General features: G+C 34.8%; 1 protein-coding gene across 45 annotated transcripts in view; it reads right to left on the bottom strand.

Moving 5' to 3' along the window:
* The window catches only part of ZZZ3 (zinc finger ZZ-type containing 3), a 113,484-nt gene that overhangs the window by 40,330 nt on the left and 49,214 nt on the right, over positions 1-23,940 (bottom strand). For 33 of the 45 annotated variants that reach the window (XM_071217335.1, XM_004472821.5, XM_071217339.1 and 30 more), the window contains one exon: positions 19,166-20,718. The exons of 2 other annotated variants lie outside the window; for them this stretch is intronic. In XM_071217335.1, coding sequence (XP_071073436.1) covers positions 19,166-20,667 — 1,502 coding nt within the window. In that variant the 5' untranslated portion in view covers positions 20,668-20,718. Of the gene's footprint in view, positions 1-19,165; positions 20,719-21,552; positions 21,714-23,940 lie in introns of all 45 variants that reach the window. 10 more of the 45 variants (XM_071217344.1, XM_071217351.1, XM_071217364.1 and 7 more) reach the window with 1 other exon arrangement.

Genomic DNA, 23,940 nt, shown 5'->3' with positions numbered 1-23,940 from the left:
GGAGTGGGTGGCTCAAGCAGTGAGCACCTACTTCCCACGGTCCCACTGCCTCCTAAACAAAAACACAAGCAAAAAAAAAAGAACAAAACAAAACAACTCAGGGGAGCACCAGCTTCCCACATATGAGGTCCTGGGTTCAATCCCAAGCCCCCAGTACCTAAAAAAAAAAAAAGCTCAGTCTGAAAAGGGTACATACTATATGTTTCCAATTTTATAACATTCTGAAAAAAGGCACAACTTTACCTATGGTAGAAAGATCAATGGTTCCCTGGGGTTTGGGGAAGAAGGGAGAATGCTGACTAGGTGACACAAAAGGAATTTTTTAGAGCAGTGTAACTATTCTGTATGATACCACAATAGTGAATATATAATATTATGCATTTGTCAAAACCCATAAAATTTTACAGCACAAAGAATGAACCTTAATGTATACTAATTTTAAAAAATCATTTAGATGGTCAAAGAATCCCAAGCAGGGATGCAAACCATGACAAAAGACTCTCTATATACTGGGACTGCACAGTTAAATAAACAGATGGTGGATGTTGGATGATGAGCAGATTTGTTACTATTAGAGTAGGAATTTTCAGATAAGCCAGGAAAGGTAGATTGATCCATGTGGTAATAGATTAGCATTAGAGTGAGCAGTATGAACTCATGCCTAATTTAATATATACACAGGTCATTACATATAAAAATATTTATAGGGGAGCAGATGTAGCATACATGGTTGAGCACCTGCTTCCCATTCATGCCGTTCCGGGTTCAATCCCTGGTACCTCCTAAAAACAAGCAAAGAAAAACACCAACTCAGGAGAGCCGGTGTAGTTGTAGCTCAGTGGTTAAGTACCAGCTTCCCACATACATGTCCCAGGTTCATTCCTTGGTACCTCAAAAAAAAAATACACAAACACACACACATATATATTTATAGATATGTCTTTATACACAGGTTAGTATACATACATATATTTCCTTGTTCTGTAAGCTGAGACATCGAAATAAAAGCAAGGACACCCAGTAACAACTAGCATACTTAGTGGTTTCTAATACTATTCTCCAGTAAAGATAGCCAGGGGTTCTTAGGGAGCTGGCCGATTCTAGGACTTCTAGGAGCAGGAAAACAGATATCGACAATATTGATAGAGTAATACTAGATTATAACCCAAAGTATAAAATAAATGTATGAGTCCATGTTGATAAAAACAAATGCTTAAATAAATAAGTAGAGTGAAAGAGAATCTCTGAGACGGAAGAATTCCAAATAATTTCTGTAGATAACTGCCCTCAAGGAGGGAGGAGTGTAACTCCCAATTCTTTAAGTGTGGGCTGCACATAATGACTTCCTTTCAAAGAATACAATATGGAAAGGGGGAATAAAGAGCAACTTTACCATGGAGAAACCTAACAAACACTATCCTCAGCCAGGTGACCAACTTTAACAACAGAGATAAGTCATGTTAATAGTATGTACTGTTTTAATGAGGCTCTGAAAATGGTACTTTAATTCTGTCGGCTTCCTGCCAAAAACCCAGCTATCATGAGAAAAATATCCTACAAATTATAGAAGGGTACCCTACAGCATACCTGACCAGAACTCATCAAAACTGTCCAGGTCAACAAAAATAAGGAAACTCTGAGAAACTGCCACACCAAAAGAAACCGAAGCAGACATGAAAACTAAATGTAATGTGGTATTCTAGATGGAATCATGGAAAAGACAAGACATTAGGTAAAAACTAAGGAACTTTTTTCCTCAGGGTCCCACCCTGATATATCCTGAGATGCTTCAGCATTTGATCCTCTCACAGAAGCTTTGAACAACCATCAAGAACTAGCAGAAACATATTGTCCCCCCCGTAGGGGAGCCCCACGTCCAAGGAGTGCGCCCGTAAGGAGAGCCACCCAGCACGAAAGAAAGTGCAGCCTGTCTAAGAATGGCGCCGCCCACACGGAGAGCTGACACAAGATGACGCAACAAAAAGAAACACAGATTCCCATGCTGCTGACAACAGAAGCAGACAAAGAAGACGCAGCAAACAGACACAGAGAACAGACAACCGGGGCGGGGGAGGGAGAAGGGGAGAGAAATAAATACATCTTTAAAAAAAAAAAGCTCCAGTTAAAGGACTGCAGTAACAAGGTGAGTGCCAAATAAAGAAAAAGGCTTCTTAAAGCAGTAGGACGTTCTGGTGTGAATACCTGCCTTTGGGAAAACTGATAGTTTTGATTCTTGCTGGTGTGGTTAAAAACTGAATAAAAGGTATAACATTTTTTAAATTTTGATATGTGATCACAAAACAATTATAAAACTTATGTTTTAAACAGTAATTTAAATTGTGAGACTGGTTGTAAATGTCTGGAATGCAGCTGATGCTTTCCTTGAACTGTTAAATTGTCTTAAGTCGTTTCGTCATGTACAATTTGAATTTGTAAAAAAAAAAACCAAAACAACAAAATCTCCAAAATCTGACAAAACTAATAACCAGAGCAAAACTATTGTACCTTCTATTTATTTTTTATTTCCGTCTTGGCAACTGTTTAAAGAAAAATAATTTTTTAAAAAATCTAGATTTGTTTTTTCAGGTTCAGAGTATATGAGGAATTTAGAGTCCCTCTTTTACCTCGTATGTCTTCTGTTAACATCTGTTATGCCTTTTTCTGAAATTAAGTCTGAAACTGGAATGCCTTTGAGGTCAGATGAGTCCACAGAGGTCCTTTGACGTAAATAATTCAAATTACATTTGTAGTTAAGTTTTACTTCAGTATGTATTCAGACCCCTATTTATAGCCCATAATATGAAGGGTGATTTTAATATTAGAATTTGTTGATGTGCTTGAATGTCCGCTAGGTTTTTTTTCCCTGTAAACCATGACCATATGATAAATTTTGTTTTGTTATGGTTTCCTTTTATTGATGAACATACAGTGGGTATTTCCTGGAATAGCCAATTTTTATTAAAACTTCTCTGGAAGAAAAAAAAAGCGATAGGATTTCTTTGTGCCTTGGCTGGCCCCTCTCACTACCTCACTGCCTCACTGGCCCATGCTTCTAGTATGGATCCTGGTCTCAATTCTGAAGGGAGCATAGTAACCTTAATGCACACACTAGGAGCATGACTGTCTTGCCTAATCTCTCTGAAGGTGGCCTGAGGGACCTTGCTGTTCCCAAACTTACCCTGCATGAAGACGGTGGCTCAGAGAAAACTTAAAGAGACTATCAAAATAGAGATGGAAATTCTAATTCCCTAGAGGGATTCAACAGCAGAAATAGAAAATTTCCTACAGCTGGCAGAAGAATCAATGAGCTTCAAGTTAAGAAAATTGAAATCATCCAATCTGAAGAGCAGAAAAAAGAACAAAGAAAAGTGAACTGAGGGAAGCAGATGTAGCTCGAGTGGCTGAGCGCCTGCTTCCCATAAACAAGGTCCTGGGTTTGAACCCCAGTTCCTCCTAAAAACAAAAGCATAACAACAAAGCACACAAACAAAAAAACCAACTCAGGGCAGCCAGTATAGTTCAGTGGTTGAGCACCAGCTTCCCCACATATGAGGTCCAGGGTTCAATTCCCAACCCCAGTACCTATTTAAAAAAAAAAAGTGAACAAAGCCTGAGGAAACTAAGGGACACCAAAAGGCATACCAATATGTACACTGTAGGAATCCCAGAAAGAGAAGGGAAAAAGAGACTATTTAAATAAATAATGACTGAACTGTCCCAAACTTAACAAAAGACATGAATATATCCAAACAGGATAAACCCAAATAGACCTACACTGTACCATATTATAATTAAACTGTCAAATGTCAAAATTAAAGAGAAAATTCTGCAAGTCGCAAGAAGAGTAGCAACATGTAACATAAAATGGAGTCTCAATAAGGTTAAGTAGTGATTTCTCATCAGAAACCAGAGGCAGGAAGGCAGTGTAAAAGGCATTTAAAATCCTGAAGACATAAAATTTCCAACTAAGAATTCTGTACCCAGCAAAACTGTCTTTCAAAAATGAGGGTGAAATTAAGACATTCCCAGATAAGCAAAAGCTGAGGGACCTTTGACACTTTTAGACCTGCTCTACAAGAAATGCTAAAGGGAGTTCTACAGGTTGAAAGTATAGAACACCAGGCAAATGCCTGAAGCCACATGGAGAAATAAAGATCTCTGGTAAATATATGACATGTAAATATAAATACCAACACTATTGTATTTTGGAATTGTAACTCTTTACTTCCTAGAGGATCTAAAAGGCAAATACATAAAATGAAATCATAAAACAATGGTTTTAGACTCATAATGTATAAATACGTAATTTGTGACAAGAACTACAATAGTTTATGTATGCTATTGAAGTTAGTATTGATGCAACCAGACTGTTATAAATTTAGTTTGTTAAATTTAAGCCCCATGGTAACCACAAATAAAATATCACAGAGTGTGCAAACTCATAGACACAGAAAGTAGAGCACAGGCTACAAGGGGTGGAAGGCAGGGGCAATATGTAGATAATGCAAAAGGAGTGTAACAGAAACTATTTGGAGTGAACAGAAAGTTAGAATAATGGATGATGGTGAGGGTACTGCAACAATGTGAAATGTGATGAATCCCAATGGATAGTATGCTTGGGAAGAGATGGAATGGGAAGCTTCATGTTGTATATATGTTTCTACAATTAAAAAAATAAAAAGGAAAGAGAAACTGGGGAGATAATGAAATTAAATGCAATACATATCAGATGATACCGAAGAATGGAAAAGGCTCAAAGTATATAATTAGGACATAAGAAAAAACTGGAGTACAGAATGTAAGCTTTATTATCAATGTTAAATTTCTTGAACTTAGTAACTATACTTAAACTGATTACATAAGTATATATCCTTGTTTGTAAGAAATGTACATAGACGTAGTATGATGTGTGTGACCCATTTCGAATGTTCAAAAGACAGATAAGAGATAGAATAAGGCAAAGGTAGCGAAACGTTACAACGGTGGATCTGGAAAAAAAAATTGATAGGTCTAGGGTATCTGAGACAATGGCGTATGTTGGAGATATGTATGGGTTTTGTATGGTTTTTGCAATTATTTATTATTATTTGAAATTATTTCAAATTAATTTCTTTAAAAAAACACAAAAACTAAGGAACATTAACTAAAGTATGGACTTTAGTTGATGATAACAATGTTTATCAGTTCATTTATTGTAACAAATGTACCATACTAATGTTAAGGTGTTAATAAGGGAAACTGAATGTGGAGTATATGGGAACTCACTATGCTATCTTAATTTTTCCATAAATATAAAACTGTTCTAAAAACTAAAATCCATTTTTAAAATGCAGGAGGTTTTTTCCAGTTTCTTCACTGAGGTACTGGGGAGCCAATTTGCGTAACATCGCCCTCAGGGCTATTGCTCCACAAAAAAAAAGTAGTAATAATATTTTTAAACTTTTATAAGGAATCAAGTGGAAAACGTCTAGCCTGAGTCAGGAAATATATATCCAGTGGCAACTCTGACACTTACTGTGCAATTTTGAAAATCACTCTGGTCTAGGTTTCTACACCTGTAATTGAGAGGGATAAAACAGTCTCTGAAACAATTATTTTATCATTATACCAAATGTAAAGTGAATAACACAGCTCTTTACCCAGTAGATCACAACAGCTACAGATTTATTAATTCTGCTCCACTCATTTATTAATTCAAATATTTATTCATAAGTGTATATTCATCCTAAAATAGCAAAGAATCAAAGATACCAAGGATGACTGAATATAAAAATCAGAAGTATTAAAACGGGAGAGAATAATACAAGAGTATGAGGCCCAGGGTATGTCCAGTTTAAGGTTCCAAATTCCACACACTATTCATGTTTATCCACCTTCAAATCTTATTTCCTTTTCCCAAAAATAGTTTGTTTCTTTAAATACCCATGGATCATATTTTATGATCATTAGTATTAACTTGAGTTCACAGCTTCCCAGTATAAAGAATATGCACAAGTCCCTAAGTCTCTATATCCCTTTGATACTCTTCTTAGGAACACATCTTTTTTAAAATGTCGGTTCAATTATAATAGATGAGACACAACTTGGCTAAAAGCACCCAACTTATTCTAGACTGATAAGTGAATGCCAGCTCAGCCCTTTAGTTTCTCCTAATGTTATCAGGATTCTATAACCCGTCTTTAAAACCTTTAAAAATTAATTAGCTATTGTCAGTAACAGGTTTTCCTTATTAAAAACAATGATATCCAAATTTTTTGCACTACACACCTCTACTGGTAAAAAGTGAAAATTGTGGGGCATGCTCCTAACATGTATATTTATTTATAAATTATATCACTGCACTTATTATATACACATAAACCAAAATATCAAAGAAATTCTTAAGAACAAGAGAAATACATATAAATAACATTTTCTTCCTACCTCTTCATAGATCATCATGAGCACCCCCTAGTATAAATATACCCCATTTTATTCTGCATTTTTTATTGTGTTAAAATTCACAGAAAAGGCACCATCTTAAAATGTACCATTTAGTGGCAGTTAGTACATTCACAGTATAATGCAACCATCACTACTCTAGTTCCAAAACATTTTCATCACCCCAAAAGGAAATCCCATACCCATTAGCCATTCCCCATACTTTCTTCCCCCAATCCCTGGCAGCCACTAATCTGCTTTCTGGATTTGCCTATTCTGGACATTTCACACAAATGGAATTAAACAATATATATAGTCTTTTGTCCAGGCTTCTTTTCTTAGCATAATGTTTTCAAGATTCATCCATGTTGTAATATGTATCAGTAAATACTTTATATCTATGGCTAAATAATGTTCCATTGAATATATATATATCACATTCCACGTATCCATTCATCAGCTGATGGACATTTGGGTTGCTTCCACCTTCTGCTATTGCAAATAGTGTTGCAATAAACATTTATGTACTAGTTTTTGCATAAAATCCTGTTTTCAGCTCTTTAGGGGTATATATGTAAAAGTGAAATAGCTGGGTCATGGGGGAATTCTATGTTTAACTTATTGAAGAACCACCCAACTATTTTCCAAACACTTTACATTCCCATCAGCATTGCATAAGGATTCCTATAACCCATTTTATAGACACTAAATGGTTAGGAATACAATTAGACCCAAAACATCAAATGGTCTACAATGGGCATATTTTGATAGCCTACCCTCCCTACCAACCTCTTTTCTGGAAGATATTCTTGTTGAAGGGTATGTTCAAACATGGATATTGTTTTTTTTCAATAATCCAACCCTTGACCATTGATAATATAGCCAGGGATGGATATGTGATCCAGGGGAGCTAGTTTACTGGCTAGTCAATATTCAGGTTTCCTTTGGTGAAGAGGCTCCAGATATGAAAAGTCATGTAAAAGTTGGGGCCAGGGCAAGCATATCTGCAAGCCAAAATCATTTGCAAACTGACAATAGGGGAAAAAAAGAGGAACATATATAAAAACTCTAAGTAAACAGAAAAAAATGGTCTGCACAGCAGAGAGAGAGGCAGAGGTGAAGGAGTACAATCTCAAATGCTGACAGCTTACAATTTTATGAGATCTGGCTAGACTTTATTTCCTGACCTTGGATAGTCATAAAATTGTCTAGTGTTTATTTATAATAAATGATTTTTTAAAATTTTGAGTAACTTAGAGTGGGTTTCAGATTCCTGCAGCCAATAAGCTCTTACTAAAACAAACACTACCTAGCAAGCGCTTGCTAAATGAAGTAAGCACTGACTACCTTAACTTTATTTCCTTGTTGGTTTAAATAATAAAGGTTCCTTATTACTTACTGAATTTGAATCCCTTCTATGTTCCATTTAAAAGGCTTTCACAGGGAATTCTTTAAAGCATCTGTCAGTATTTTCATTTTTAATCCACATTTCTTATAGCTTTTTAAAAAAAACTTAAAAAAAGACTCTAGGTTTCTTATGGTTGTTGACCTTTCAACCTGTTCCAGAATTCTTGAGTTTTTCCTCTTAAAATGCAGATTAAACTGTCAATATTATAAAATTATACAATCACCTCCTAGAAAAAGATCCTGACTTACCAGTCTGATCAAGAGTCACGTATTTTCCCTACTCCATAGTTTTAGAAGACCTATTCTAAGAAAATATCCATTGTAATATTTTAAAAGTTCAGTTCCTATTCTGGTGTGGCAAAAACATAAATTGTTTAAGTAATGGAGACAAGCTAGTAACTTCTAATTATAACCTAATATTCCAATTAGGCAACACACTTCAAAATAAAGCCAAAATACAATGAGAGCCCACAGGCTGTCATTTCACAGTAACTCCAAAAAGGCAGAAGACATGTCTTTTCATTTTCATTTACTTATAGCATCTATCCAAAACCATGACTTTATAGAGAGAAAGATGAGTTCTAGTCTCTACTGAATATCTTTAATAGGACAGTCACACATAAACAGGCAAGGACAAACATTTTTTTTCAAGTCCTTCAATTCAATAAAGACAACCCCAATCAAGTTTTACTATTCTGTATACTTTCTAAAGCCTAGAAAAACTCTAGTTTATAAAAATACTATAGTTAAAGCCATATAAAGTATTCTGATCATACCAAATTTATTTATAATAGGTCTTCCTCTCTTTGTGGTCTGGTATTAACAACTGAGCTTATATTTTTTATAGAGTCATGTAAAAACAAAATTTAACCACCAGATAATATGTAAGGACAACCCATTCCTGAACACAAGGCCCCCATACCTTATTTCTAAGCTTAGTAAAACTATGTGAATGATTCTGTGGCTTATTCTTTCTTTACTTTTTAAATTTAATGTCCAGACTTTTTTAATTTAAAAAATCATCACTAATACAAACTCCATAAATTTAGAACCTTAAAAGTCAAAATAATGATGCAAAAAAATTCTATGAAAAACTCTGACACTTTCAAAACAGGAGTAGCCTTACAATTTGCCCATATTTTTAAATGAATTGTGAAATAAGTCATATTTTGTTGAACACAAATTAGGGGAGTAGATGTAGCTTAAGTGGTTGAGCACCTGCTTCCCATAACCAAGGTCACAGGTTTGATCCCTGATAACGCCTAAAAATAAAACAAATGAAAAAACCAACTCTCATTGGGAGTGGATGTAGCTCAGTAGTTGAGTGCCTGCTTTCTACGTAAGAGGTCCTGGGTTCAATCCCCAGTGCCTTTGCCCCCACATGGGGATGCCCCACGTGCAAGGGGAGCCATCAAGCTTTTAAACAGTGCAGCCTGCCCAGGAGTGGTGCCATACACACGGAGAACTGACGCAGCAAGGTGACGCAACTAAAAGGAGACGCAGTTTCCTGGTGCCGCCGAGGGTGCAAGCGGACACAGAAGGAAACAGCAAATGGACACAGAAAGCAGACAACGGAGTAGGACGGGGAGAGAAATAAATAAATCTTAAAAAAAAAATTCCCAGTGCCTCCTAAATGGAAAAAAAAAGTTATAGCAGTTTTTTGATTTATAAAGTATAGGTAATAAAATGACCTACTTCATAAGGCTATTCTAAAAATTAATGAGCTAATGAATACATTAAATACATAGAACAGAGTCTGACACATACAAAGTACTTAATAAAGAGTAATAAGCATCTGATCACACATCAATCATTTTATTTTAGAAATGAGGGGTTAAAATAACTTGCAATGGAAAATATCCCAGTATCATACCAAATAGTGATACATTAAATGTTTTACATAAAGTTTAGAATCCAATAATTAAGTTTATTTAAATAATTAATGAATATCTACTACATGTCAGACACCATGGTATGCCCTGAAGACACATTAACCAACTAGAACAACATGGTTCCCTTAAAGAGCTTGAGGTCTGCTGTGTAGCTTCACAGCATTTATAATTTATTACGATAAAGCACACAAGGAGCAACTATTCAGTCGTGAGAAGATAAAGATTTTATCAGAGAGTATATTGTCTACTTGAGATAGCCTTCTCTATTTGCACACAGAAAAAGACAAAGGAAATAGGTGTAATGAACTAGAACAGGGAGTTAGGTACCTGAGAAGGGTCTGGCATAAAAAAACATAATAATCAAGGAACTAAAGGTTTTATGAGGATAAAAAGTAGGGTAAGAAGCAGACAGAAGAGAATGTTTTAAAATCTCACAATAGTTCATTTTCAAGAGATTTTATCCTAAGACATTTACTCTAGCTACAGTACCACTTCCATTGGGAAAGCAGTTAAGTAGCAATCCAGAGAGAGATGATGATGACCTAGATTTAAGAAAAGTGGCGGTGAAAATGAAGAAATGTGTTGAAATCAATAAGACTGATGGGGAGGAGGGTGTAACAACAAAGCAACTGAAAATTCCTCACATTTTTCTAGATGGGGCAAGTGAAAGAAAACACGAAACTAAGTAAAAAAGTAAGTGTTGAATATTGAGGCTTAATCCCTAATTTAAAATTAATATTATTGGTGTAAGGGGGATTATGATTGTGGAAAGTGTAATTAATGTTGGTGACAGGAGGATGAATTTTTGTGCTTTGTGCTTTCATTTTATTTCGGTATTGTGGAGTGTGGAGGAACTAATGGCAAATTAAATTTTAGATATGTTTCACTGAATTTACTGTGGGACATCAAAATGGAGACATCTAATAATAAACAGTCTGAAGCTAAAGAAAAATCTGAGCTAGCGGTATACATTTGGAAATCCATCAGCATATAGATAGTAATTTAAGCCACACATTTCAGTGAGAACATGCAGAATAAAAAGAAAAGCAGTAACCAAAGCCCGAGCCATGTCAAAAGTAAGGGGAAGGGCAGAGAAAGAAGATAGTCAAAATCTCATGTATATAATTCATCAATTAGAACTACAGAAATTAAATAGTCCCAACTACTTTTGAATAGATGAGCATACTGACAACCACCAAAACTAAAACTCCTACCTAACACTAGTAACTGAAGAGGGTTGTAATTGTCTCTCAATCACTCCAGAGTCCAATCACTCTGCCTTGACAACTAATTGAAAATAAAATTAAGAAAACATTAAGACTCTAGATTTAAAAGAAACAGCATTTTAAAAATCAAAACATTATCTAGTTATGACTGGTACCCAAAAAACCCCACTATGTATGAAATGAAATATTACACTTATTGTTTCATTTAAGTTAGCTCTTCATATACATGTGTGTGGTGGTTTGATATTGTTTATGAATTCTATAAAGAGATATCGGTCATGTTTGTGTGGACTGATAATCCTTTGATTGTATTAGATTTAGCTAAGATGTCTGACTAAATTATGTTAAAAATAGGCTTTGATTCAACCTTGTCATTAGAGTGCAACTCAGCACTGAGTCAAAGCCTCTTGGTGAGCTGACAAAACAGACTCTCACATGGAAGTAGATAACCTGAAAAAGACATGGCAGAGGAGAGAACTTGGTTTTGATGCTTGAACCTGAGAAAGAGTTGAGTTATTCACCTGATTGTTTACAGCTGACCTTGTCAAGAGACCAGAAAGAAATGGGCCCTGAGAAGAAAGACGGGCCTTATGCCAACCTACAGCTTAGGTCGAAAGAAGTGAAAAGTTGTAAAAAGAAAAGGAAGGTTGAATCGAAGTTCTCCAACATAAAAATAATACAAATCACAAAAATTACAGCACCAGGGAAAATAAATTTCCACAAAATACTCCACCTTTATTTTATTTCCAAAAAAAAATTTTATAAGAAATGGGATTAAATCAATAGTCATATAAAAAGAGGAATACTCACCAAGACTGTCTGAAAATATTACATAGCAAAACTCATCCAGCAAAAAGAAACCCAAAAAACTAAAAACTAAATCTAATAAAAACAAACAAACAAACAACAACAAAAAACCAGCTAACTAAAATCCATATTCATTTTCTTTCAGGGTTATCATTTCAAACCTGGTAATCATTTTTTTCATATTTTCTTGTGTCACTTTCTCTTTTATCACCCTCATGAACTTTCTCTAAACCAGTATTCCAATATTTACTTCTGCCCCAACCATAGCAATACCTCATCAGCATAACTAAAACAATTTCAAGTCTCTTTTATCGCCATTCTTCAGTTAAAATGCCTATTAGTCCAATTTCTCTGATTTTAGCTCCTTAAAGAAAGAGGTTGCTTAAAACCCATTTTTAAGGTACAAGTAAAATCCCTAACTACCACGTAAGTGTCTACAAAAAGTAATTTCCAAATGGTCTAACTGCAGGTTGAAGGTGAGTATCATAAGGAGGATATATACCCAGTGCATACTAGTATTAAATCAGAGACTTTCATTTCCAATCCTGACACCAGAATGACACTCTGGCCATAATAAATAGAAAACCAGAGAACCAATTATTTTCAGACACTGGACAACAGGCAACACAGTACTGTGATCTATGAGAGAGGACAAAATGAACACAAGTCCTACGATCACCCTGACTTCCTACATGGAGGGTCTTACCAGTACTGTGTGGCCTAGGGAGGGATCTTGCTGAGCAGAAATGGAAAACAGAGTTTGGGGAAGGTGAGGCAGCTGAAACTTGTGGGACAGAGCACCAAAGAGAAGCAGCAACACAGAAATTAATGTGCATCAAGGTCCCCTAGACTCCTTGGCTGAATATTAAATTACATATGTGTAACATGATACTCCAGAAAATCAAGATAAAGAATACCTATCAAGGAGCTATACACGGAATAACTACCAGTGTCCCTCAGTCTCGGGTTGAAACCTGAGAATCATTCAGGTTGCAAGCCCAGTCAAAGAAGACTTCTTTAAACATTCATCAGACACACCAGAAAGGTCATGACGTAGAAGTAAAGCAAAACTAGATCAAGAGTACAGGTTACTCTAGACTTTCCCTAACAAAGTTAAAAGCACAAGCACTACGAGACTTAAGCAAGCTTATTCCCAAGTAAATTAACTGCTTCAGAACAAATTTCCACACTTTTTAAAGAAAGACAACAATATCCAGATACTCCACAGCATATCTGCCATCCAATCAAAACTTGTAAGATGGGGAAAGGATGTGGCTCAACCAATTGGGCTCCTGTCTACCATATGGGAGGCCCTGGGTTGGCATCCCAGAGCCTCCTTGGGAATGCAAACTGGCCTGAGCCCATGGAGAGCTGACAGCCTGCACCTGTGGAGAGTTGGCACAGCAAGATGATGCAACAAAGGGAGACAAACAGACATAAAGTGAATGGACAGAGGGAGCAGACAGCAAGCAAGCGGCAAAGGGGGGGATGGATAAATAAAATAAAATGAATCTTTACAAAAAAAATTATAAGATGCAAAAAATAAATCATAGCACATCCCAGAAGTCTGCTGAGAGGACCCTGAACAAATTAATCTCCTCTGGCCACTTTCAAATGACCCCGATGTTAAAATCATAGTTCAAGGAGAGCAAAGGAGCAGTTTACAACAACAATATAAAGATGTAGGGGTAAACAGACCCCTTAAAGAGTGAAAGCATAAAACAAATTAGAATTAGAAAGGTTGCAAGACCTACCTTTCCATTTATTACCACACATTATAACATCTGATGGTGTGAATCATCAAAGAAACAGTATATATAGTATGTTCTGCTAATATGTAAAAATATTTGCACCAACTATAAAAACTGAAATAAAGTAACTGTAACTAAGGAGAAAGCTTCAATTAGCCTCAAAATGCTAGATAAGTTATTTTATTATATAGGTTTTATTGATGATGAGTGTTTATCATTTATAAAGAAACAACTCATCCATTCAGAATTTAGGTATCTGGCAACTCTGTGAAACAAAGCCCCAAAACCAGGAAGCAAACAAACAAGAAAAAACAAATTAAAAGAAAACAATGTCCCATGAACTAATGCTTACACGCACTCATTCAGAAAGAAATTCCTCAGTGGATCACTTGAGAATCATGAGACATAATTCTTGTTAAGCTTGGTTAATCAGATATTCAAGTTCAAAGAGAACAAAAAGCAGCAAATTTGAAGGGAAGGCTGGGTTTATTAGAGGAAGCTACCATGATAGTGTAAGTGACATGAAAGCCAACAAAATGAAAAGAAGAAAATAAGAAGCTAAAGAACTTAGGAAGGCAAATTATAAGAAAATAGAAAGTAGAGTAACCCCAAAACAATTTAAATAGGAGAAAACAGACTTGTACTGTGCTGGCAGAAAAGTATCACTGCATAACCTCTGTCAGCAAAGATGATCTTGAATCAAGAAGAAAAGTTTAAATTACACTTAGGGGGAGCAGACGTAGCTCAAGTGGTTGAGCACCCGCTTCCCATGAACAAGGTTCCAGGTTCAATCTCCACTACCTCCTAAAAACAAGCAAATAAACAAAAAAACCAACTCTCATTGGGAAGCAGATGTAGCTCTGTGATTGACTGCTTGCTTCCGATGTATGAGGTCCTGGGTTCAATCCCTGGTACCTCCTTTAAAAAAAATACACTTACGTACAAATATACTTGTATTACAGCAAAGGATCACTTTTAAGAACCATCTAGGATAGTTGAAATAAAAGATGTTGGTATTCAATGGAAAAAATAAAGAATTCACTAAATGATTTGATTAGTAAAAGGATTATTCTACTTATAACCAAAATTTTACACTTAAGGCAGTTATTCCCTCTATTCCCATTAACTTTGTGCCAAACCACTGGGACCAATCAGGTTACTATTCTACAGCCTTTTCCAGTGAGTTGAGAGGGTACAGTGAACATGAGTTTACCCTAGTAACTTCTAACTTTAATATCCCTAACTGCATTCTAAAATCCCAAAACAGAGTATTCTTTTCCAATTACCCAAATCCTCTCCTTGACGTCAAGTTTTAGTTGTAGCTTTTATTTTTCTAGTTTGTACATGGCAGTTATTTTTCACAGACATACAAGATGTTTTTCAAAACATAAATATGCAAGTATTTCATTTAATAAAGAAGGTTACTTACCTACAATGCTGGTTCTCTGACAGATAATACCAGATAGTCATGGCTACAGTATACAGAGTTTAAACTCAGGCTACAGAATTTTTGAAAACTGTGTATTCAACATTCTGCACCATGTCTCAACTTAGAAACCCAGAAGTCCATGGAATAAGTCCTCACTGGATGAGGTAACCAAGTGCCCCAGACTAGAAGGCAGAAGTTCTGATCCCATCTCTACCAATAATTCATCATGGTGCTTTAAACAAATAACTGAAAAACTTTAGTTATGAGTTTGGAAATGAATGAGATTACAAAATGCCATCTATACTATCTACTTCCCCAAGTTGTGTCAAATGTGAAACTATGTGAAACTGCTTTGTAAATTAAGAAGTGCTATGCAAATATAAATGTAAAATTAACCTTATCCAGGATAGGTTAACTCCTATAGTGCTGTCTAAAAAAAGTTGATGCCTAACCTTGGGATTTTTCTGACCCCTTGCAATAAATTATTTGTCCAACAGTTAAGACAGTAGGCCCTCAGAAAGGTAATCTACAAGAACTGTTTAGGATTTTCTTTATGAGTTTCTGAAACTGATAGAAACATCAAAATAATTCAACTGTTAAACAAGCATGTTGCAACAGAAGGATATAATGTAGTTACTTAGTATGGTTAACATTTTCAGAGAACCAAGTTTAAAATTACAATTCTTGTACTTTTTGATCTGGCTTGAAAATAAGATTTCACCTGGAGACTGCCTGAGCAATACTCTTTGATGAGCAATAACTATCTTATACTTTCATTATATAGAAATTTTAAAACTAGTATCAACATTAGCATCAGTGAGTTATTCTTTGCAAGATCTCAAAAATTGAGAAACCCTTACTTTTTACCCACTATCTGTTCATGAAGGCTACAATTAATACCAATGGTTCTTAAATTAAGCTATTCAAGGCCCTTCAAATATAAATTTATTAAAGTAATCTTACACAATGAGAGAATTCAGAGGTGGCTGGTCATATTTCACTTTCATTTGAATATTGTTTTCCAGTGATTATTTCTTTATTTGGAAAAAAAGCTCTGAACATTAATGCCTAAGGACCTGAAATCTTCCATACTTGCTCTCCCTAGAGCAGAATTTCAAAACTTAGAAATCAGTTTTAGTGTTTCTGATCCAAAATTAACAGAAAAAGACCAATTCCCAAATAGAAAGGGCAATTCACAATTAACTACACAATTTCAATCAATTGGAGCATTTAGGTCAAAAAGGGGGTCATCAGATTTTATCAACTACTTTAACAGAATCTATCAACTTTGAAGATGAGGGAGATTTGAAGTAAAGTATATTTCTTTTCATTCCTCCCATCTCCCCTAATCTTTGAGAAGACATTTTTAGCAGAATATCCACAGCTTGAATTTTGCTACAAAGAAAGATATTCTGTAGTTCTTTGCACACTGTGGGGTTCTCCATTTGGGAAATAAATATATGAAAGCACACAGTGGATTTATGGGGCTGGAGAAGGGGGGTGGCATTCTTATAGAAGCAAAATGGAAGTACCCAGAACATGCGCAGATTCTTTTCCCTGAACTATACTTTACCTGAATCAGGTCTAGGGCTAGGATTCAATCCATAGTACTTTTCCAAACATTACAAGTGATAAGATGACCTTATATGTGATATCCTTGCAAATAAGATAAATTATAGGCTGAATGCTGATAGACAGTTGCTGATTAAATAATCAATTCTAACTTAGAGGAAAGCTTCGACTTGAATAAGGGAGAATTATGTCTTTCTGCCTCTGGAAAATAATTATTTCCTTCTCACTATTTTCTATTAATAACCTATTTTTTAAACTAGCTATCAAGAAATATTCATTCCCTTCTGGAAGAAATACTCATGTTTAAGCTTGGCAATACCCAAGCCCAGTTTTAAAAGGCAATTATCTAGATAAACTCCTCCAGCAAAGGGAGAATAAAGAAGCGAAAAAGTATTTGATGTGTGTATATGTGGATATATAGGAGGAAAACAATTCATCTACCCCAAGTGCCTTTTATCAACATTTCCACACTGCCAGAATTTCACTTGGGCCTTGAAAACACTAGATATGTATTATGAAATTATTCTTAACAAAAATAACTTCAATAAAAAGAGCCATGATTATATATCTAATCATCTCGTTGGTAATATCCTACCATTCTAACCAAAAAGCATAGGAATTGGGGGAGAGGGGGAGTGGAGAGCACGATTTTGCTGAGATTATATCTGACATCATAATCAAACACCCTCTCCAAAATTTTCTTAAATTATCTCTAACCAAGATGCTAATAAAAATGTTCCCTCTCTTCTTACTTCTTCCCTTCAGGAAAGAAAGTATGTTCAAAATGATGTGTCAGAACTTGGGATCTTCAAAAGATTTGGAGCAAAACAAAAAAGCAAGAATGAGTGACATCTTTCGTCCAAAGTCCCAATGAGGCATTAATTTGAGAGTATTTCCCTAACACACCAACCAAATTCTAAAGGACTCTATAATCTAACGTACCAATGAAACTGTATTGCTGTCATTCTCAAAGAGTTATAATATGGAACATCACCCTTTAAATGTTATGTCACAATCTTTGGATAATTATTTCATGGGAACAATATCCTTCAGAACGAAAATCAGAAGAGCTCTCACAAACTACTATGAATTATTAGAATAATACTTTCTGTGCATAACAACCAGCCAAGCCTTAAGAGAGCATCTTCTCTGCCAAAGAAACAACAAAATGCAAATAAAACTAAAACAATATTGTCTTTGTAAAAAATTCACACTTCTTGAGTTTTTTGGATCTTACCCCAAGATATATGCTCTGCTTCCCTGAGCCTACAGAATAATACTCTGCTTTTAAGAATTGACATTATATATTATCAACAGTTAGAACTCAACTTATGTCTAACTGCGAAAAAAAAGTTCATTTATGAGTTGTTTTTCATTTCAAAAGGGACCTCAATCAAACACTTCAAATTCATGAAAATGCTAACATTTTCACAGAAGTCAATTTATAAAATGCTCAGATAAAAAGACGCATTAAACCCAATATTGAAATACTATTTAAAAACAAAAAAAATAAAAATCTCAGAAGAGATCTATGCTAAAAGGCCACCTTATTTCCATATATAAATATCAACTATTTATAATATATCGCAAAAAGAACATTATATCCTACGAGCAGGACTTGATATATTGATTTGATACATATCATGATCTGGCAACTACCATAACAAAAACATTGAAAAAGTAAGCTCCCTTAAAGCTGAATATTTTTAGGCAGCCTATATAATCTGATTGTGGTATTAATTCAAAAGGCTATTCTGTAGGGAAAAAAAAGGTGATCATTTATACAAATAAGCCTGTCTTTTACTGCTGCTGATCATGATATTTATGATGAGTACTGTTTGTTGGAGGTACTTCCCAGATTACTCAGACACAGCTCTAATTCATTTGTGTCATTCCCAGAATACTTTAAAGGAAATCTAAGCAAAATTAGGAAAAATTTGGACACAAAATTCTTTAAAGTTCCAAAACTTATAGCAAAGGTTGAGAACTTGTAATATTTTAAGATATTATCTACCTTTATATTTAGTATTAGGAAAAGCCGTGTCAAATGCTTTATGAAAACTAAACAGCTGTCATAATGTTAACAGGGACATCTATTTCTCCAAGTAAAAGTCACAAAAAGTAAAAACTGATGCATAAAGCACATTTTTTAATTAAAATAATGTAACTGGGAATTTTAAAAAGTAAGATTTCCCCATATGTGGATGATGTCTATGCAGGATGATGTCCACACACTCACTGTTTCACACTATCTGAAAGGCACAGACATTTCATAAAACTAAAACTACAAATCAAAGTGTATGGTGAAAAATGAAGTTTCTCTTTTATAAATGGACTCAAATTTTAGAAAATGCAATTAAAAAAAACAAAAACACCATTAATTCTATTTCCATGTATCTTTTCTAATTAAGACATGTGAAATGTCAGAACTAGAAATACTATAATTGTTATGGAGAAGAGTAATAAAATTAGGTTTTAAAGTCATTTTTTTGGAGGTTTTTTTTTCCAGAGTTGAGAAAATCATTATGTTAAACCTAAAATTTCAGCTAAAGCCTTAATTTCAGCTGTAATAAAAATGCTATGAATAGACAAAGAATAGATACTGAAAACTTGGGGAATAATAAACAAAGCAGAATTCATGGTTACCATATTTACACATACTCTTTGTTGTGTTTCAGTGCCACATGATCTGATTCAAAGTAATATACATCAGGATCATCATCTTCCTCTTCTATAACGTGCTGATTGGCACTCTCTTTGGCAGATGGTAAATGTCCAATATTGAGTCTTGCCTCTGATGGTGGCTTACTTAGTCCTTCACTTCCATAATTTTCAGAGTCACAACATATCCCTTTTTCATTCTGAGAAATTTCATCTGGATTTGTATGAGACTCACTTATATTATCACTAACAGTTGCATTTGTTTCACTGGGACTAAGATTATTCTCCTCAAATTGTCCATTTTCTCTGCAAGGAGAACTGCTTTTAGTAGGACTACCTCTGGTAGGGGCTGCCCTTCGTGGTGAAGTTCTCAGGGTATAACGATGTTCTTGAGGTTCTGCTAAAGACATCATTTGAGCTGAAACACAGTCTAGAACAGAAGATGGTGCTGGTACTCCAGACACTGGCATACTCTCAAGATTTGTGTCCAGGACGTTATTGGTGCTTTCATTACACTGCTCTTTTGAGGCACTATCTCCCACCACATCTACTTCCTCCTCAGAATCCCTTAAAGATGACTGAATTTCAGAAAAGGGCCCTGCAGCTAGCTCCGTAGTCAGCTGATTAACATGTTCCACAGGAAAGCAGGCAGTTACTATTTTGTGGTCCTCCAATTTGACCTGCACTTCTGATTTTGTGCAAGGCACATTATGGTCTACAAAACTGTCTTCCTTCCTACTATCAAGGAACACTGAGGTTTGGGTATCCGAATCCCCATTTTCAGCTACTGATCTTTCCTGCAACACATAGGAACGAGTGCTATTTTGTTTAGTGTTCCCTTCAGGCTGACAGTCATCACAGTTTATAACAGCTGAATCACTGTCATCAACACCACTGACAGCCAAATAGCCTGTGATTTCTTCAACTACTGCAGAATTAAGTGGCCCTTCCTCACTGACATTCACCTTTTTAATTTCCCCTTTCTCACCATCATCCAGTATAAGACATCGACAAGCTCGTTTAGTCCCTTGAAAATCTGCATCATTGTCCACTACTGTGCTCCTCTGTTCTACTGACTCCTTGTCTGATTTTATAGGTGAATCTTCTTCTGAACTGTTTGGTGCTTCAGATCTTAGACAACGCTTAATTCTTTTTAAAACTGGTGAAACAGGTTCTGTTTGCCTTCTCTCACAATTTTCTACAGCCTGCCTTTCTATGTTATCCTTTTCCGAAGAAGACAGTCCTCTTTTCCTAGGGCTTACCCATGATTCTCGAGTACTTTGCTGTTTTAAGTCAGTGGTTCTTCCATTACTATTTCCTTTCTGAATTTGTACAGGCTCTGGTCTCTTCTTTGGTGACCTTGATCGTACTTGAGAATGAGAAGAGATTTCTTCAGGATGAGCAATGCTACGATTCCTTAAAGTTCTACCACAAAAAGATTCATCCAAGCCGTTTAACCCCACTGTTGATCTTGTAACACGAGTAGATCGGGAAGCAGCCATACTATGGCAAGTCCCTACAATACGGTCATCATGATCCACTCATTGGGAAACCTTCAAAAACGTAAACAAAATAATGAGAAAAAGGTAATAGTTAATATTCCTAAAACAAAAGTATAAAGCTATAACTTTTTAATCCAATAGCCAACATTAATAAATTACATGACACAATTTATTTTATTACCATTTCCAATAATGATATTAATAATAACTAACTCCTATATAGGACTTAATATGCTCCTCTTATTCTGTCTTGCTGTATACTTGCTTCTCAGATACACAGGCACAAAGTGCCCAGAAAAGATCTATTTCAAAGATGGGATTTCATTTTGGTTATTAAAATAATAATCTTGAATTTATATAGCAGCTATCTTATAAAAACTATCCTAATCATTTTTCATTCTCTCAAAACCTTGAGAGGTTTTAGAAAGGCAGGCTATGCTTTTTAATAAACTCTTTAAGAAATGATCTTCTGGTCAAATCCACTGATAACCAACTCTATGAAGCATCAAAAAAACGCTGCTTACAGCAGACTATTTTTAAATTAAGTAGATGGATAGAAATCACAATCTTGGCTTGCACTGGCTAAGAACAAAACAGAGCAAACCCAAGCCTCCCTAGTTCCTAGAATAGTAGTCACTGATTAGCAACTGAAAGGAAGTATTCTAAAGAGGATAGAAGAAAACAGTAAAGAAGCCCCAGAAGTAAGGATTTATTTTGCATTTAAGAAATCAGGAGAATATATAATAAACCTTCCTTCTTCTAAATCCTGTGTATATGTGCATGGCATAGTTTTAATGGGTGATTTGAGAGATGAGTAGGTTTTCTGGTATGGAGAATTGGTGTTCCTAAGAAAGAAACAGGTGGAAAATTGAAAAGTGACCTAACCTGATCTCTTTGGATAAACCCCTCTCTAAGAGGTTTATTGATATTGTCCAAAGGTCTCTTCCATCAAACGAAATAAAGGAGATGTTAACATTTCAAGTTTCCTTTCTTTAGCTCCTCTTCTGTTTAGCTTTCACAAGATATCTTGTCATTTTCCTACTTAACTATGAATGGGGTACAAGATGGAAAGAGAATTAGGCCATCATGGCTGTGGTGCAAAGTTTCACGGTATCCCTTCCCTTCCTCTTGCCATCCTTCCTAAAGCCTCACTCTCGTAACTCTCCAAGTGCTATTTTACTCCTTACCCCACCAAATCAAACAAATCTGTCCTTTACACCTCAACTAAAGAAACAGTGGAAAGGTTATAAAGAACTACAGAAGACACAGACAGCAACATGCTACCATATACGAAAAAGAAATATGAAGAGAAACTGTCTCCCTGTTCCTGCCTGCTGAAAAATTTTGAAAGTGCCCTTTAAAATATGTTAAGTTTGCAAAATTGAGTTTGTTTCACAATATGGCATACTAATTAACCGTTTTTAAAAACCTTAACAAGACTAACAAAACCAGCCCTGGAATTAAAACATGATTATTTGTTCTAGAGAATCCTACAGCAATTAAGTGAATAATAAATATAGGACAATGGTCAAAAATACAATTCTTACAATAAACTTTTACTGTTTACATATTCATTAGAGGGTCCTGACATGTAATTCTCTTTTGCTAAAATCTTGTCATAAAGATTAACTGTGTATATATATTTTATTCATAGGTAATAAACACTGACTCTACAACAAAGTTTCCACTATTACAAAAAACTTAAGTCAAACTTCAAATGATGTTTTTAAGAGCAAAGTGAAAAAGAGTAAAAGCAATGTATAGTTTCACATAACTATATTTGGAGCTCTCAAATCTGAAGATTTTTTATTTTTAAATACCTATATAAATGTAGAAAAGAAACCTAACAAAAAGTTTATTTTGTAAATAAACTTTACTTACAAAATCAAATGCAAAAAAAAAAAAGCAAAGCAAAACAAAACAAAATTGAATGCATATATTTTTAAATAACAATTATATTCATAATTTAAAGGTATAGTGAAAAAATAATACTGGCAATATTTTATAAATGCAAATATGTATAGTTTATAAACATAAAGAATCTGTTATTTTTTAGTTTTTAAAATTCCATGCTAATTAAGGAAATACAAATCTCTTAAATGATTACAATAACAGATATTCCTAGCCCTTTTTCTTTCTACACCATTCTGAATAAGAGCAAAAATCTCTGCCTTCTACTATAAACTTCCTAAAGAGACACTAATTTGGATGAAATAAACCTATTATTATTATTACCCAGAACTACATAAGAGCATATACATATTTTACTATAAAATAACAGCTACAAAATGAGGGCCTCTTTTATTCCTTCACCATTTCAGTGATTAAATACCAAAACACTTTTTAATGTGTGAGATTAAACCTCTTTGTTTCTTTTGCTCCCTAAAAATGCTTTTATTCCATTTCACAATTACAATGAAGTCCAAAGTTTAGGGTTCTTAAGTCCTGTGTTATTGGGCTTTGTTTAAAGTAAACCTATTTCAGGATCCTTTTGGTATGTGAAACTCTTGCAACTCAAATTGTGCCCTAAGAACCAGAATCTTGCGCATCTCCTGGAAGCTTTTTAGAAATGCAGACTATCACAGGGCCTTTCTCCAACTTATTGAATCAGATTTCCAGGTGATTTATATGCATATTAAAATTAGAGAAGCACTGCCTTACAGTACTGCACCCAGACAATATTCTAAAAAAATAATATAGTCATCAAATTTTAAACTAAACTAGAACTATTCATATTATGCCCTTTAAATCCCTTACTTGATTTGAATAATAAAATACTTATAAACAAAGTCATGCTCCATCTGGCCAAGGAAGCATCCAATAAAAGACTATAAAAATCTCTTAGCTGAAATTAACATATTACATGGCACTTAAAATAATAAATTGGTTTAAATGACAAAGATCGGAGCTGAAATTATAACAATCTACCACCCTTCTGATGATTTTTTTCTTCTGTTCTAACCTCTTCATATCTTTTCTATTTTGGAAAGATAAAGGTACATACAGTTTATAATTATCTGGTAAACTAAGTTCAAAATTCAATTATACAAAAGGGACTAAAACCGCCCATATTATGTCAATTAAATCTCACCTTTGTTTTGTCATGTTTGGCCAAGCACTAGAGATTAAAGTAGTGTTTTCCTCATTTTAGCTGCATAACACAAGAGTTACTAAAGAAATCCAGTGAAGAGGTTTGGAGCACAAAATTATATTCCTGCCAAATATTAAGATTTCTAAGGGAATACAAATGAGCTCTTTTATAAACTAAGTATA

Source organism: Dasypus novemcinctus, chromosome 9 (genome assembly GCF_030445035.2).
Source record: "Dasypus novemcinctus isolate mDasNov1 chromosome 9, mDasNov1.1.hap2, whole genome shotgun sequence".
NCBI lineage: Eukaryota > Metazoa > Chordata > Mammalia > Cingulata > Dasypodidae > Dasypus > Dasypus novemcinctus.
This window is presented reverse-complemented; position numbering and strand designations above follow the sequence as displayed.